Here is a 14,723-nt window from a genome sequence, read left to right as displayed (position 1 = left end):
AAAAAAGCCCCCCAGACTCCACCCCTGGCCTATTAAATTTGAATGTTGGGAGTATATTTCTTAATGAGAAATGATTTTAATGTGGTGAGCTCAGCACGCAGCCCTCCTTAGGGAGCCACTGATGGAGAGAGTTAGAGCTGGCCATTTAGAGGAGGGAGTGAGCCCACGGTCCAGAATGCACTGCTGTGGATGGCTTCAGCACCAGGCCGGCTGGGATAACACTGCAGGCAGTGGGAACAGCATGTGTACAGCCCAGAGGAAAGAAATAACATGGCAGGTTCAAGAAACTGTAAGTAGTTTGTGGTCTGTGGGTGGGACTGGTGGGTTTTGAGGTTAGAAATGTTCTGAATGTAAAGGGCTTTGCATGCTCTGCTAGGAAAGCTAGCCCCCTCCCCATGGAGCCAGGGGAGGGAAGTAACCGTTCTGTGTTCTAGAAATGTGGAGGGGAACAGTGTGAGGGTGAACTGCTTATGGAAAGACTAGAAGCAGAGAGATCATTCGGACAAGTCCTTCACGTCTCTGTGCTTTAATTACACCACTAGTAAAATGGGGACAGCAGTGATATCTACTTCAAGTGTTACGTTGAGGAGTCAGTGCTTAGAAGAGTGCCTAGCACACAGTAGGTACTCAATAAATGTCAGCAAGTAGGATTAGTAGTAGGAACACGGCTGCCATGTCAGGAGATGAGGAGGGGAATCTGAACAGTGGTTCAGGAGGAGGCAGTGAGAACGGGAAAGAGGGCACTGATTCAAGGCTTAAGCTATTTGAACCTTAAAGGTCAGGTAGGAATTAATGAGCTGGGCAGACAGACGGGAGGAGAGCAAAAATATTATGAGTAGACATATCAGGGGTATTGGAGAGCAGTAAGCAAACTTGTTATGACAGAACCATGAGATTATGCGAGAAAATAATGAGAAGTAACTCTGTAACAGTAGTGTGGGCCCAGGTTGTACAAGAAGGTGAAGAGCAGGCTGAAACTTTCTCGTAATTGCAGAAGCAATATGGAGCTGTTGAAGGATTTTACACTCAGACAGGGTCACCACTTACTGTGTGACCCTGGATAGTTCCCCTAACTCAACAGAACTTTCTGCCAAGAAGAAAATATTCTATATCTGCACTCTCCAAAATGGTAGCTACTAGTCACATGTGGTTATAGAGTATTTGATACGTGGCTAGTGTGACTGAGGAACTGAAATTTTAATTGTATTTCATTTTAGTTTGAAGAGCCACACCTGGCTAGTGGCTACCCTATTGGACAGCACAGGAACCCCTCAGGATCCCTGTTGTGCCATCTATATAACGGGAATGATGATGACATCCCATAGGCTTGTTATAACGATTGAGATATATTGAGATACTGCAGTTGAAGCACTTGACACAGTAATTCAACAAATTATCATTGCTGTTGTTGAAACTGTCGTTATTGTTATTATTCAACAGGGGTAGCATGATGTAAGCCTTGTCTTAGGAAGATTATCTAGACTGTGATATCCAGGTTAGATTTGACAGGAAGAGAAAATTGTAGAAGAGAAAGCATTCACAAGGCTGTTTCAGTGGTAAGGTGTGGGATAAGTAAGACATTATCTGGAGACAGGTCATGAGAATGGGAAAGAATGGAAGGATTATGGACCTGCAAAGCACATGAGTGTGCATCACACGTTCTGTTCTTCCCACATCAGCTTCCTTTCCAAGGTAGTTTCAGAGAGCACGCTCCCATCCCAACGCAAGACAGACACCGCTGCCCCCTCCCCCCAAGACAAACAGCCACTCTCCCTGCCTGCAGCAGAGACCGCTAATGCTCACTATTAGCATCTCTTCTTCTGGCACAGGACCTACTAAATTTGAACTTTGAACACTTTCCAGCTTCTTCGCAGTTAAATTGATGCCATGGGATCGAGTTCTGAGCAATGGAATCAAAACAGAAGCAATGTGTGCCATTTCCAGGCTGGACCCATAAACATCTCCCATGCATCCTCCATTACCTCCTCCCATTCTGTGATGACTTTAGAGGCCACATGTTGAAGACGGCAGCGCCAAAGGATAGAGAAAGCCTGGGACCCTTTAATGAATGAATAGAGCAGAACACCCCCCTCTACCCGCTAGACCCTCATTGGACTGCAATATGAGTGAAAAATACACCTTTGTTGTGCTAAGCCACTGAGATTTGGGGGTTGTTTGTTACAGCTAACATTATTCTGTAACGCCCCATCCCTCATTCCATTTCAGGTCATGCAAGCATATCCTATATGGAAAACCCATCTAAACCATCCATCCCTCTGAAGTCACTTTTGAATTGGGCCCTGCCAATATTAGCAGACTCCTAATTCCCACCCATTAGCAGACATCCTGCCTCCTAAGACATTTCTTCCTCACTCCTCCAGAACAGGCACATTCCAGACATATATCTCCTCCCACAATGCTATGACAAGGATACCCCCACCAAGCTATATTCTAGTTGTTTGATTTTACAGGACTTGTGAGGGCTTCCTCCTCTCTGCTCCTTCTTCCCCACACAGAGGGACCTCTGATGTCCTTTGGGGCATGTTCTTGTTTACTATGGCTCCAGCCCCAAACCTCTGCATCATTTCTGAGTTCTCCCTTTCCTTCACTCCCTACATCCAATTCATTAGCAGCTACAGTTGGGTCTTCCCTGTCCCTTCTCTCCAACCCCTGCCACCATCCTGGTCCAGCCACCATCATCATCACCTGATTCCGTCCCCCCCCCCGCCCCCGCCACTGCAGCAGCCTCCTAATTGGGCTTCCTCTGCTCCTTTTTCCCCACCAGTCCATTCTCCAGCCACAGCTGGCATGATCTTTTAATAGCAAACAGAACATAGTCTTCCCTCCAGTAGCTTCCCATAGCTCTTTGGGTAAACCAATCAGGGCTCGACAACTGCAGCAAGTCTCACCCTGCTCGTTTCACTGCAGGCACACTGGTCTTCTTGCTGTTTCTTGAACGTGCCAAGCTTGTTCCTGCCTCAGGCTCTTTGTACTTTGTATCTGGAACGCTCTTCTCTGAGCGCTCCTAAGATTGATCCCCGGTCATTCCAGGCTCAGCTCAAAGGTCGCCTCCTCCGAGAGGCAATGTGTCTTCCCTATCAAAAGTATGATCCTCACTCTATCTTATTTCCTTCACAGCACTTATCACTATGTGACATTGTCTTAAGTATTTGCTTCTCCTTTCCATGCCCATCCCTGCCACCCCATCAGAAAACAACCTCTGTGAGGGCAGGGGCTTATTTGTCAGGTGACACACTCCTCTCAGTTTGCCCCAGACTGTTGTGGTTTTACCACTAAAAGTCTTGAATCCCAGGGCGTCTAGGGCAAACCGTGATGGTTAGTCACCCTACCGCCTGTCTTGATCACTTCTGTATTCTCAGTACCTAGTCTAATGCCAGGTGCAGAGGGAGGAACTCCATAAACATTTGTGCAATAAAGAATGGCTAGCTGTCCACAAAGAATTCTTGGATCCTGGCTCTAGGGGGCAGCCTTCTCCAACCTTGTGCCTTGAGGCCCAGCTTTGCAAAGCTGGGCTAAAATCTCCTGTGCATGAATTTAGGTGGTGATTTCCACAAGATTCTCCTCAGACCTTACACGATCCCGTTGCCCACCCCCAGCCCTTGTGGAGTTCAAGGCTGAGGACCCTGGTTAACGCACCCTGTGGCTGTGCCTGACACAGAGATGGATCCACTGTCCCCATTCTACCGTGGCTCCCCATCCTGCAGCTTCATCTTCCTCCTGAGGTCAGGCCTGTAGACCACAGAGCAGAAAAGACTGTTCTAGAGAGGGGGAGCAGATGGCTCACTACAGAGAGGAGCTGGCCCCATCACAAGCGTCCCATCAGCCCAGGCTGCAGGAAGGAATCTGGGTTGAGGATTCATATCCAGGCAGTCACCGTGCCCCCCACTCCCAGTGCTGCTCCCCAGCGCTGTGGCTGCCTTCTGCCCCTCAAAAGAGACATCTTCACTTCTCAGGGTTAGAGAGAAACTGGCTTCTCACAGTCTGGCTTCTCAGTGAGATCCCACATCCTCTGCCTGTTCACTGACAGCCTGGAGGTCCATGCAGAGGACAGGATGCTGAGTGAGAAGATGCTGAGCGGAAGCAACAGGTCTTTGAGCTCAAGAGCTAAAAGAGCATCACAGGCAGCGAGCTGGGGAGACGGGGAAGGTATGTGTGCGACCTCCATCTACTGACCTGGACCCCCAGCCACAGGTACCTACTCTAACTCTCTTTCCCTTCCACTGTGGGCTTGTTGTTGTGGGGAGGGGAGAGGTAAAGCCTGCAGTTAACCTCTCCGTGGACTTGCATGTGGTGCTGTGGGGGGTGAGACGATATCAGCTGAGGGCAGGAGGGGAGGGCATTAACTCTTACTAAAGGACAGAGCCTGGCACAAGGATTAGTACATATCTGTCCTTTAGATTTGAATGTGGGCATTGGATCACTAAATGAGAATGTCCCCAGGGGGCTTGATCAGTACACACAGATCCCCCTCTCATCCAGCTGCAAGGGGCCCAGCTACAGGGACTAGAAATAAGCCTGTCACCTTTGCCTAGTCCAGAGCATGGGGCCCAGGAACAGTATCCTAGGGAGGTTCGAGCAGCCACATCCGAGGGGGGGCTTCCTACAGGAGGAAGGGGACGGACTAGAGATGGACGGAGGCAATGTGAGGAAGGGAGAGTGGTCCAGAACCTGGGTGGAAAGGGACCAGGAAGAAAGATAGATCGGGGGAGCCGTGAGGGAGGTGAAAAGGGCCCACGGCAGGAGAGGGGTAAACTGGCCACCTATTTAATGCAGGGGCCTCTCTTGAGGGCCCCCGTGTCCAAGGCCCCGAATGTGCAAGGCATGTAGCCTTGAGCAACGCAGGGCCAGCTCCTGCTCTCCAGGGGCTTACATTCTCCTGGAGGAGGACTCACTAATAATTAGGCAATGATTGAATTTCGGTTGTGGTGAGTGCCAGGCGTGTGGCAGGGAAATGGGGCTCTGTAGGGGGGGGACCCTGACACAGGCTTGGGCTCTCTGGGGGAGAAGAACCAGGCTAGGGGGTGGCAGCAAGTGAGAAGCTGCTGCTTTGCTGGCATTCAGGACCCAGCAGGCATCCTCAGCTAAGGCCTGAGGAGAACCGAAGATTAGATCAGGATTCAGGCCGCCCACCCGAGGTCTCTGGAGAGTGAGAGAGGAAATGCTGAGTTGGGTGGGAAGTCTGAGGAGCTGGTGGCTGCCTCTCCATCCTGGAGGCCAAGAATGATACCAGGAGGGAGGGTGAGAGCTGCACTGTCTCTCAGGCAGACCTGCAGACTTCCTCTCTCTTTTCTGTTTCTCTCTCTGGACCCCATCTTTGCAGCCTCCCCTGGGCTTTCACTGAGTCTTGTCTGGAGGGAGGAAATGGGCAGTGGGGCTGGTGCCCGGAAGCCTTTGGACTGTTCAGCTTCCTCTCTGGCCCCAGCACTTCCTGAGTGGACTTTGGGGGCAGGATTGGGGTCTGCTCTGATGCTAGGGAGGGGCTTCTCTTCCTGGCCTGCTTGCCTGATTACCCATGTCCTTGCCCCCTCCTTAGCCAGTGCTCTGGACCCAGATAGAACCAGGCATCCCATGGACAGAGGCCAGGGCCCTACTCAGGCTCCTGCAGCAGCCCCTGCCAAGTCGCTAAAATAGGAGGGCAAAGTGGGTACAATTTGAGTCCTGAACAGAGACCATGAGCCCCGGATGGGTTGGAAGATGGGAGAACTTGAGACTAGCATTTCTTGGAAGGCTGGAGATGTTGGGAAGAGGGAAGGAGGAGGTGTGTGTGTTTGTGTGTGTGTGTGTAGTCAGCCCCAGGAGGGGGTGGGTGAGGTGTAAGTTGGGATAAAGACAAGTGCAGCCTGGGAGCTCGGACAGGAGAACAGGAGTTGGGGCAAAGGAGAGATGCTCCAAACCTAAGGGCAAGTGGCCACAACTGGACTGGGGCCACCATTTCAGAACACTGATCACTCCAGGTCAGAGGCAGTGTCTTCTGGGTGTTTGGAACATGCACACACTACCCCCTTGAGAAACAGAAGCTGGAGGGAGAAAGCAGCTACTAATTTATGTGCCTTCATATAACACCAAATCTGCCTGGTAGGCAGGCCTGTTCCCTCCCTTTAGCACAGCTCCAGACCTGCCCCTGCCTTCTCTCCTGCTCTACCAGCCTCTCCTTACCCTCCGGCCACCACCGTCACCACCACAAGCCTGTTCAGTGATTATTTCCTTGCCCCTGTCACACGTGGGTAGCTTGAGCACCAGCCAGAAGAATGTGCCTCCAGGAAAGTGTGGGGTCCCTGCTCTTGCCTTGGTCGGCTCCCCTCTGGTCCACAGCCTTGTCCAGCCCATCTGAACCTCCCTCCAGCCTGTCCACCTCCCCTGCCTTGAGATGACAGGAGCCCATCTCTGCTCTGCCTGCCCGCTCCACCACTGTAAGCGGCTCATGAGGGACTGGCTGTGACCTGCTAGTCCTGGGAAGCTTTGGCTGGGTGCCCATCAGCGTTCCAGCTCCCTGCCTCTGCCCCCACCCCAGGAATGGGTAGGGAGGAGATGGGGGAACTGAACTGGAACCACCCTTGGGCGAAGGAGACCGGGCAGGCATCAGAGGACCTTCAATCTTCCAGAGCCAGGAGGTAGAGCCCACATGAGGGCATCTGGGTTCTCTTCTCTCCCTCTCCATTGCTGGTCAACCATGGCCATGGCAGAATCTCAGGGGTGCTGAGGGAGGCTGCAGCAGGCCCAGGACCTGGGCACAGCCCAGGCATGTTCTGGTCTCCTTTTCTGGCCCTTTTCTGCAGTCCCACTGGAGGCCAGTTAGTTAAAACTTTCTCCAACTTCCCATTCTCCATCCTATCAACCAACCTCAAATGACACAGCTGAGATTTGTGAGCCATGTTTACAGCACAGGACAGAAGGAGAAAAGAGTAGGGGACAAGGAAGCAGTGAGGATGGCGGGAGATGGCACGAAATGCCCTGAAAATGAACTGGGAAACCAGCCCCTCTCCCTTCCACCCTGCCCTGGGTATAGGCCCTCCGCAGGCACCAGCCGACTTCCCACAGTCTCCATTTCATTTCCACCCAAAATCATTAAGTACCTGCCTTCTTCCAGACTCTGTGCTGGTAGAGAGGCCTGACCAGATTAGTGTGTTAGGGAGAAAAAGGAAATTCCAGCAGACTCTGTGGTCCTAAAGCCCAGTATTTGCTTGGTTTTAGATCTCCAGTTTCCGGCAGAGTTCTGGCACTTAACAATAGATGTTGTTGAATGAATTAAAGATTCTGTGGCGTTGCATAGGAAGGACTGAGGAAGGCAAGGCTGATCAGGGAGGAAGTACAAAATAGTGGTTAAGGAGGTGGACTCTGCAGTCAGACAACCTGAGTCTGGTTTTATCAAACTCAGTCGTGTGACCTTGGGCAAGTTACTTCACCTCTCTCTGCCTCAGTGTCCTCACTTGCAAATAGGGATTGTTCTGAGGGTTAAAAGATGATGTCTATAAAATGACAAATACAGTATCCTGCACATAGTGAGTGATAGAAGGAACCATCCTTGGGCTGGAGGATGCAGTGGGGGTAGGGCATAGAGGATGGATGCACCAGATTACTCATTGGTTGAATCAACAAGACTTGGTGGCTGATTGGATGTGGGAGAAGGAGGCACCCAGGTACCAGGTTCCTGCTTAGGCAGTGGTGGGGCTCCTGGAGCAGGGAGCTGAGTGAGGCAGGGCAGGGGGAGGCGCAGGCTGGGGTGGGAAGGGAGTTTTGACTTGTCCAGTGAGAGGCACCTGTGAAGATCCAGGAAGCTGCAGGCTTGACAACTACAGAACTCAGCAAAAAGGACTGGGTGGGAGGAATCCAGCCCAGGTCAAAGCTGGGGGCTGGGAAGCTCTCTCTACCCATTCACCCTCCTCTACTATCGCTTGGGAGTCCCTGCAGTGCCTTGCCACCTGCCTGAAGGGCACGGGGCAGGGTTGGAGGAGGTTCGTGCCTGGCAGGGAGCTCCTTGGATGGGTGGTAGACAGCGTCAAGGGCTCCTGCTGTTCAGCTTCCATCATCTGCCTGTTCCTTCCCTACGTCTGGAGCCTGTGCACCCAGTGTGCGGGAGATGACTCTGGATGTGGGCTTTCCCCTCTTCCCGGGAATGGTCAATATATTTGAGAGGCAGGATTGCAGAGCGGTAAGGCACACAGACCCCTAACCACTTGGGTAGAATCCCTCACTGCTCCACATCTTCCCAGTTGTGGGACCTTGGACTGTGGGTCATTTAAGCTTTTCATGGCAGCTTCCTCATCTGTAAAATGGGATAACAATAATCTCTCTCTTGGGATTGTTGTAATGATTAAATCAGTGAAGGTATATAAACTATCAAGAACAGGGCCTGTGCATGTTAACTACTGTTACTATTATTTGTCTGTCCCAACACACCTGCCAGGCATCTAATGACAATCAGGGGAGGGTGGAGGCTGCACCAGGGCTTGGCATGATTGTCCCCAAGATGACTCGCCGTCTGGCTTGAGATGTCTTCCTCAGACACTCGTCTTGTCCCCTGCTCCCTCCAGGCCTCAGGCTCGATCACATATGAGCCGTCCTTCCACTGGCCTTCCCCATCATCTGCCTTGGCAGGAGGCTGGGGTGGGGGGAGCGGCCAGGGCTTCTTCTGCCAGTGAGGCAATGGAAGGTGCAATCCTGCTGGGCCCCGCTGGCTACCAGTGGACAGGTGATCACGCCAGGCCATCTTCTCAGGCTCCCAGGAGAGCGGGAATGAGAAAGAGACAAGAAAGGCAAGGGAGCAATAGTGTTGAGGGGGACAGAGATAGGGGAACGCGGGTTTGGGACACCTTCATTTTCACTGATTTGAACGACCTTCTTTGGATCCTTGTACTCCCTGCCCCTCCCCCCCTCAATTTCCCTTTCTGCAGCTTCCTCTCTTAGGCATATCATCCAGATTAGAAGGATGAAGACGATGTTTACACGATTCAGTATAGCATGGGGTTAAGTGGAGCCAGGCAACCTGGGTTCAAGGCCCAGCTTCATCATTTACTAGTGGTGTGGTAAGCTACTTCAGACCTCGGAGCCCCCATTTCCCCAGCTGTAGAGTGGGAATAACTGTAGTCCTATTTCCTAGGGCAGTGGCGGAGAGTAAATCCATCTGAAGCCCTTGGAACAGTGCCAGGCACTCAGAGGCTACTGCGACCCATGGGGAGGTCTGTAGGTACCCAGACGTCCTGCCTCACTCCCCTGCTCCTGTCCCACCTGCCCAAAGGAGGGGCAGTGTGAAAAGGAAATGGGAGACCCCTTTTGGACCCCACGGCCAGTCTCTGGAAGCTCCTCTGCAAGAACTTCTAGACCAGGCCACTGGCCCCAGAAACCTAAAACTTCAACTCCCTGCCCCACCCCCACTCCTCAAAGTTCTTCCCCAGGCACAGCTGTGCCCTCAGTGTTATCCTTTCCCACCAATATCCAAGCTCTTCTTCCTCCTTCCAAATTCTCAGAACTTGGGTGGGTGGGTTCGGGCCTGGGCCCAGATTCATTCTCAGGCTCCCCTTCTTCCCTGAAGGGGCATTTCAAACTCCAGCACCCTTTCTCAAAGGGTGGACGCAGCAGATAACCTGAGGGGGTGTCGTTCAAAACACAGATTTTCCATCTCATGCCAATAGGACTGAATCTGAATGCGGGGGGATGGACTTTGCTTTATAAGCTCCTGAGATTTTTCACACACATGAAAATTGAGATTTTAATCAATTAAAATCCACTCCCCCAACTTCAAAAAAATAATCTTCCTTGGAAGATGAAGGCTCCGCGTCCCAGCGCAGGGGAGATGGATTGTCAGCGATGTGTCTTTCCCAATCCTGGCAGGCTCAGCAGCAAAGGGGAAGGGAAGGAGACCGGGCAAAAAGGGAGAGAGTCCTAGAAAGCTGGGGGCGGGGCGCGCGCCTCGTTCCACAATGCTCATCCACGTCCTGGGCCATTCCGGGGCGCCGCGGGAGTCGCTGTCCTGGAGTGACTGTCTCGCCGCCTTCTCAGAAGCCGGAATGGGGCGAAGAGGGCGGCGCTGGGCTACCGGCGCGGCGGTGGCAACAGGCCCGGGGAGGCGACCGGCCTTGGGACAGAGCCCTCATAGGACGCTGGAATCCTAGAGCTCCCTCCACCCGCCTGGTCGCCGCGAAGCGCGCGGCGGGGGGCGTGGCTCTCTAAAACCCACTCCTCTCGAAGCTCAGCCCCACCTCCGACCCGGGTGCGTCCCGAGCGCGGTCTTTCCTCTCCAGCCTCCATTTCCCCATCCGCGCCCAGCGTGTGTGTAGGGCGGGGGGGCAGGGGGTTGAGGGGTGTGTAGGGAGCGCAATGGTGGGAGGCTCGGCGGCGGGATTCCCCGCGGGAAGGCAGCCCAGCCCTCCCCCCGGCAGTCGAGACCCTGAACCGAAACCGGAGGCAGGACGCCCCTGGCCGGGAAGTGGCCCCAGCCCGGATTTCCCTCCCGGGTGGGGCCACAATGACTCACCCCCTCCCCCTTCCCCCGGTTTCCTTGTTTGCATTTCTCCTCCCGGCCACGTGGCGGCCGGCAGAGCCCTGAGCGCCCCTACCCCGCCACCCCGGCCCTGCGGTCCCCGCGCACACTCCAGGGCCGCTCTTGCCCGCTGGGCTTCCCAGGGCTCCGGCTCGTGCCCGCTCCCGATATCCCCGAGCCCGGACTCCACCCCTGCCCGTGCCCGTCTCCTCCCCTACGCCCTCCCCTACCGGGAGGCCGGGCGCCTCCTCCCCGCCCCCTCAGCCCGTCCGGGGAGGGGAAGAGGGCGGGCAGCGCAGGGGGTGTGACAGCTCCCGCCCGGACCGGTGCCAGCTGCAGCTTCGCTTCAGCGCCCGGTGCCAGCTGGCTCTTTCGTCTGGGACGGAGGGGGAGGCTCAGGGCTCCTTGTCCCTGGGGGGGACTCCCCCCCACGCCCCTAGCCCTCCACCCACCGAAGAGGAGCCTCTCCACCCAGCCCTGCCTCTGGCTGACCTGGCAGCTGGTCCAGCTAGGAATTGGCCCTGATCACTGCGCCTGGGACTTAGAGCCCGCACCCCTCCAGGATCCCCCTATTAGAGCTGACTGGGGGCTCTCTGGCGCCCCCACCCCCAGCTTTTTGCTAGAACCTACCCGGCTGTGCAAGCTTGAGAAGGAACATGAAGGTGGGTAAGGTGGGGTCACGGGGGAGGAGGAGCAGGAGGAAGCTGACAGGGTGGGGAGTTCGGGTGGGAGAGAGCGGGTGGGTCAGGGGTGAGGGAGGAGGGGAGAAGAAGGGTTTGAGCTGAAGCTGCATTTCTAGGGGATCCAGTGAGTCTATAGCCTCATACTGGGAAGGTTGGAGATCCCTGCAGGGACATGGGCAGTGGGGTGGGGCAGAAGTCCAAAGAAGACTCGGAAGAAGGGCTCCATCTCCCGTGGGCCAGCTGGAGACCCCTAAGTGCGCCAGACCGGCAGGCCCTAGGGAAGGTCTTCCTGTCCCTCCCCCGGCTCCTGGCAGGCCTGCAGCACCTCCTCCTGACCAGTCCAGCGGACTCTAAGGAAGTGGTTCTGCCTGAGGCAGTCATGCCCTGGTCCAGCTGCCCCAGCCTCATGGCTGTCCACCTTCCTCCCTGCCTCACAGGTTGGCTGGCCAGGTGAGAGCCGCTGGCAGGTGGGTCTGGCTGTGGAGGACGGCCCAGCTCTGGGAGCACCGCCGGTGGGAGGCCTCCCGGACGTGGTGCCGGAGGGAACACTGCTCAACATGGTGCTGAGGAGGATGCACCGGCCCCGAAGCTGTTCCTACCAGCTGCTGCTCGAGCACCAGCGCCCCAGCCGCATCCAGGGGCTTCGCTGGGTGAGTGCCCATTGCCTGCCTGGGCCAGGGCCAGGAACCAGGGCCGGAGTGGGGCCTGGATTAGGAGCACCGGCATCCTGCTGGTAGCCCAGCTTGGTCTGGGGGCATAGAGGGTACTTCCCGGGTGGTCGGTGAGTTGGGCAGCTTGGCTGCAGTGTGCGTGGGTGGCTCACACAGCTGTACCCTTTGTGTGTGTTTGTGTGTGTGTGGTGCCCAGGTGCCCCCATTTGGGCATGGGGGGAGAGGAAAGAGATTTGTCATTTATCTGTCACCTGTGTGCCTTGAGTTAGGTGCTTGTGTGTTCTGCAGGTAGAGGAGGGAGGTGTGTGTGAAATACTGGGGGCCAGGTCAAGTGGGGGGTGAGGTAAGCTTGGTTATTGTTCTTGATACATCACCGTGGCAACATTCTCCTTTAGGGAGCGACGGAACTGCACTGATTCTGCTTTTTGATTTTGGGGAGAGGTGGCTTTGGGGAGCTCAGGGAAGGATTCTGAGAACTTTGGAGAGTCTGAGGTGACCGGAGCTCCCGAGTGAAGAACATCTCTGGAGCTGCAAGAATGAAGGAGAGAGCAGGAGGGGGGAAGAATGGGGTGGGGGCAGGGTCTACATCAGCAGGGACCCTCCCCCCAATCAGCTACTCTTACTAGAGTGACTTCACCTGAGGTTCCATGTGTCTTTTCTGTGTGCCCACCGGTGGGGGAAGGGGCGTGGTGCTGGGAGGGCACTTGGTAAAGAGTGGAGGGGAACGCAGGAGCAGGTGACAGACCAGGGAGAGCTCGGCTCTTGTCGGCAAGTCCCACTCAGTAGAATGACTACCACTTTTGCCTCCCTTCTCTGCCGACCGCTGTTCATATTTGCCAAAATATGAGGCCGAGTTGAAAAAACCAAGGCCCAGCAGCAGGAGGGGCTCCTGCTCACAATCAGAATCGGGAGGACAATGTCAGTCCCCAGCCCTCCCTCCCTGGGTCTTCCTGATAAGGGGCCTCTTGGGCCTGGGTCCTGCTCAAGTTGGGGCTCTGGAGGGGCAGGGAGCTGGTCCCTTCTGGGCTTAGCCGTCCCCCTGACCCGCTCTGGGTCACTGGCAGTAGCTACTGCTTGGAGCCAGTGGGCTGGAAACCTCCCTCCCTCCTTCCCTCCCAGGCTATAATTACTTGTGCATTTCCTGTCCCCTTCCCAGCTTGTAGAGGCAAGGTGGGGCGTCAGGGGAAGGTCAGGTGTCAGGACAATGAGGTCACTGGAGGATCCCCTGGGACCCAAAGTCTGGGAGAGGGTGGAGGAGGCCGCCAGGCTGTCTCCTGACTCTCCCAACCCCCCAGAATTGGAGGGCTGGTGTGTGGTGGGGAGGCAGGAAGGGTGGGGGTGAGGGTTGCTGGAATGTAAATGGGGTCAAAGGCACAGAAACAAGGCCCCTCCCCTGCCAGGTGCAGCAGCACATGAGGACGGGAGATTAGAGGCAACCCAGATTTTTAGGGCGAGGGGCAGGGGCCACACCCTCTCTGATTGCATCTCTGGGCAATGGGGATGGGTGGTTGCAGCCCATTGTGTCTGTGTTTGAGAAGCTCTGGGTACCTGTGAAGCGGCACCTCTCGTCTCTGGCTGATGCCTTTGGCCCATGAAGGGCTCACGTGAGGGAACTGGGCAGGAAGTGTGGACACACAGGGTGAAGGGTGGATGTCGTAAGGGAGTGGAGCCCAGAGTCCTGGGAGGGCAGTGCTGGGAGTTATTCAGCCCATGCCTACCTCTTAGAAACCCATCAACCTCCTGAGGTCTGAGGAGAGTGCTTTCTGTTCCTACTAGACCGGAACAAAAGACAAGGAAATCAGGTTAAAGCAGGAGAGCCTGAGGTTGGATACAGAAAGGACTTACCATCTGTGGCAAAGGGGACGTTGGAATGGGGTAGAAGAACATGTCCTTTGGAAAACATGGGAGGGAGAGGAGACTGTCTGATGCCAACAGAGGGGTCAATCTGTCTAGAGACAGGGGCAAGATGAGGATGGCCTTGGTGCATCCCACATGCTCAGAGAAGCCTGTGATGCTTCTCTTTGAGTGATTGTTTTGAGGGAGGTAGTTCTATTCTTGAACTCAGAAAACAGGCTTTCATCCGGTCTGTCCCAATAGAGCTAATAGTTATCCAGTACCTTTCCTAGGCACTCTTATAAGAGCTTTGCCTCTGTCTTATCAAATAATCTCACAACAGTCCTGTGAGATGGGTACTGATGTCATCATCTCATTTTACACATGAGAAAACAGAGGCACCGAGAGGCTAAGTGACAGGTCCAGGGTTACACAGCTGCTAAAGCACAAAGCTGGGCTTTGGTCCTGGGCAGTCTGGCTGCAGAGTCCAAGTTCATGGTGTACTCTTTCCTGCTGCAGAAAGTAACCCTGACACCCCCAAAGCATCAGCCCACCCCACATGTCCTTTCCCTGTCCCTCCATGCACAGCCTTGGCCCGAGACCCTAGCTGGGGCCCAGGGGAACTGGTCTGACGGGTCCCCACGCGGCTGTTTGGCTCTGTGCCTGTCCCTCAGTCCAGCCCTGATGTTCAGCGACAGGGAGGACAAGTGGGGCAGGCTGGTTCCAGGGAAGCTAGCTAGCACCTCTTCTTCCCCCCCACCCCCAGAGTCCCTCCTGTCCAGGCATGAGAGGAGGCAGTGGGCCAGGGCCTTCACCCCAACCCATACCAGCCAATTCCTTTCCTCTGAGAACCCCTAAGCTGACACTCAGGGTCATCGGATCAGGGACAGGGTCAGCCGAGGTCCATTTCTTGCTCTGTGTCCACATAATAGGTGTCCATCATGAAATAACAAAGTTTAATTCAATTACTTAACATTTACTAAGCAGTTACCAAAAGCCAGGCCCTGCTCCGAGGGCTTTATGTTATTAACTTGTTTG

At 54.8% G+C, this 14,723-nt stretch overlaps 1 protein-coding gene across 8 annotated transcripts in view; it reads left to right on the top strand.

The window, feature by feature from the left end:
- Window positions 1-102: 102 nt before the first annotated feature.
- RAPGEF3 (Rap guanine nucleotide exchange factor 3) overlaps window positions 103-14,723 on the top strand; it is a 33,050-nt gene continuing 18,429 nt past the window's right edge. Inside the window, exons 1-3 of one of the 8 annotated variants that reach the window (XM_070494694.1) lie at window positions 103-289; window positions 4,049-4,212; window positions 11,619-11,831. In XM_070494694.1, the coding sequence (XP_070350795.1) occupies window positions 11,739-11,831 (93 nt within the window). In that variant the 5' untranslated portion in view covers window positions 103-289; window positions 4,049-4,212; window positions 11,619-11,738. Of the gene's footprint in view, window positions 290-4,048; window positions 4,213-9,990; window positions 10,229-10,761; window positions 11,161-11,258; window positions 11,306-11,618; window positions 11,832-14,723 lie in introns of those variants that run through there. The other 7 variants (XM_044755508.2, XM_070494696.1, XM_044755507.2 and 4 more) reach the window with 7 other exon arrangements.

The sequence above is a fragment of the Equus asinus genome, chromosome 22, assembly GCF_041296235.1.
Source record: "Equus asinus isolate D_3611 breed Donkey chromosome 22, EquAss-T2T_v2, whole genome shotgun sequence".
Lineage (NCBI taxonomy): Eukaryota > Metazoa > Chordata > Mammalia > Perissodactyla > Equidae > Equus > Equus asinus.
The sequence above is the reverse complement of the archived record's forward strand: the minus strand, read 5'-3'. Positions and strand labels throughout refer to the sequence as shown.